This window comes from Blennius ocellaris (assembly GCF_963422515.1).
Source record: "Blennius ocellaris genome assembly, chromosome: 17".
Taxonomy (NCBI): Eukaryota; Metazoa; Chordata; class Actinopteri; order Blenniiformes; family Blenniidae; genus Blennius; species Blennius ocellaris.
The window spans coordinates 26,202,890-26,205,332 of record NC_137666.1 but is presented as its reverse complement, the minus strand read 5'-3'; the positions used below and the strand labels follow the sequence as shown (position 1 = coordinate 26,205,332).

The 2,443-nt window shown below is 48.5% G+C and overlaps 1 protein-coding gene across 1 annotated transcript; it reads right to left on the bottom strand.

Moving 5' to 3' along the window:
* Nucleotides 1–337: 337 nt before the first annotated feature.
* Nucleotides 338–1,882, bottom strand: six6a (SIX homeobox 6a; the record flags this gene model as incomplete). The annotated part of the gene is made up of 2 exons (XM_080512773.1): nucleotides 338–503; nucleotides 1,311–1,882. The coding sequence occupies 2 exons, from the start codon at nucleotides 1,880–1,882 to the stop codon at nucleotides 338–340; spliced, it is 738 nt and encodes a 245-aa protein (XP_080368899.1).
* Between the last annotated feature and the right edge of the window lie 561 nt (nucleotides 1,883–2,443).

Genomic DNA, 2,443 nt, shown 5'->3' with positions numbered 1-2,443 from the left:
AAATGTGTCTCGTCCGTATTAAGTTCAGTTATCTTCCACGCGTGGGTAAAAAGCAAACAGAAGTAGGCCTAAAAGGAGGACGTCGCAGATCACAGATCCCCTCTTGTTTTGGCAGCCGTCAATCAGTGTGTGTGTGTGTGTGTGTGTGTGTGTGTGTGTGTGTGTGTGTGTGTGTGTGTGTGTGTGTGTGTGTGTGTGTGTGTGTGTGTGTGTGTGTGTGTGTGTGTGTGTGTGTGTGTGTGTGTGTAACTCAACGCAGGCACTATGACTTGTTTTATTAGATTGTCTTTCACTCGGATCCTCCTGGAACTCATCAACACGGAGCTTGATCTGCGCGTCAGATGTCACATTCACTGTCGCTGGAGGTGATGGAGATGGCCGAGGCGGCCGCCTTACTGGACAGACTCGCCTCCGGACTGGACGAGTTCCCCAGACGGTCCACGGTGCCGTCCTCGTCGGCCAGGGAGCGAACCGAGCCGCCAGACAGAACCTGCTGCTGGAGCCTGAGTGGAAACAGGACGCACAGACAACCAGACACAATATTTCAACTATTTGAATTTGGCTTCAAAAATAATAAGCAAAGACATCCTGAAATAATTACATAATATTTATAAATGTGCTTCAACAAACTTTTTTTTTTTTTTACGTGGAAACAGAAGCAACTCAGTTAAAAACTAAAATATTTACAAAGCCTTATGATTAAAAACATTATTTTCATTATAAGATACAGATGTAGTTTTAGGAGATCATTTTAAAACGGCGCAATATTATATTGGACCTTTTAATTTAATTGTTGTGAATGTCTCACTATTAATTAAATAATTTTAAAACGATTTCACGTCTGAATTAACGATGAATGTTATCAGTGACATTAATGTTAATATGGAGCCAATCGTCAAAATAGGGATTGAGGAAAATTGAGCTTAAATCGATTTGTTGTGTTCGCCAACAAAATTCACAACGTTTCTAAAAGGATCTATCCACAATCATAAATGTTAGATATTAGTTTTTGTTAGTCACATATTTTAATTAAATGCCATCACTGTGAGCGGGATTTAGGTCTATAACAAAAAAGTAAAAAAAAAAAAAGGGGGGGGGGGACAGACAGAGGAGAAACAAATGGATTAAATAACAAGAAGTGATGTCAGAATTGACTGCAGCTCTGTGGCCTGTTTTGCTCTATTAAACCCGCCGTCTATTATATCACAATGCTCGCAGGGTGCTTGTTTCAGAGTATTTCCAAATCTTTTTTTTTCTTTTTTTAAATTGGAGACGTTCTGAGCATCCCCAGACGGTGCGCTGCGGCTCACCTGTTCTTTGCAGCCGCCGCTCTGTCTCTTTGTCTGCGGTTTTTGAACCAGTTTCCTACTTGTGTGGGTGTGAGTCCAGTCGCTTGAGCGAGCTCCCTCTTTTTACTGGGGTTCGGGTAGGGATCCTGCAAGTACCATTCTCTAAGCAAGTGCCTGGTTCTCTCTTTGAAGCAGTGGGTCTTCTGCTCTCCGTCCCAGATGGTTCTGGGCAGGGGGAACTTCTTGCGCACCCGGTATTTGTCCACCGGGCCCAGCGGGCGGCCCCGCAGCTTCTCCGCCTCCTGGTAATGCGCCTCCAGCCACAGCGCCTGCAGCTTCGTGTGCGACTCTTTGGTGAACTTGTGGTTCTCCAGGATGTGGTAGAGTTCACGAAAATTGCCGGTGTGGAAGGCGACTACGGCCCGGGCCCGAAGCACCGACTCGTTCTTGTTGAGGACCTCGCAGGCCGCAGGCGCGACGGGCAGCGACCAGAGGAAGCGGCCCAGGCGTTCCACGTCCCCGCTCTCCTCCAGAGTCTCGCAGACCCCGGCGACCTGCTGGGGGCTGAAATTCAAGATGGGCAGCTGAAACATGGAGGCTTCTCCTGTGTTTCCCTCTCTCCCCCTCCTTTCTCCTCTCTCTCTCTCTCTCTCCTCTCCGCGCCTCCGCGTCGATCCTCCGCGTCTTAGTTCCGTGAGTCAAGACAATCCAAGACACCCGGCAATGGGGGAAAAAAAAAGGAAAAAGGAAAAAAAACCAAGGCAATCCCAAAGTTACCGAGCCAATCGTCTGAGCATCCGCGACCGAACGCCAAACGTGGCGGAGGAGGGACGATGCTGCGGGGGCCGGTGGCTACCGCATCCTCTACCGGGGCAAACTTGGCAGTCAAAGGGCTGAACGGTGCGGAGGGAACCGGGAACCGGGAACCGAGGAGCGGAAGCCGCGGCGGATTTATCAAGGTAGGCTGGGAATAGGAAAGAATTACAACCGGAGCAGAGATGTATTTTTAAGGGGGGGAAAAAAGACAGAACCGGAGCAGAGATGTATTTTTAAGGGGGGGAAAAAAGACAGTCAAGCCCCCTCCGATGATTTTCTATTGGACTTGGCAGATTGGCTGCCCGGTTGCCATGGAGACACGTCAATCACTGTCAAGT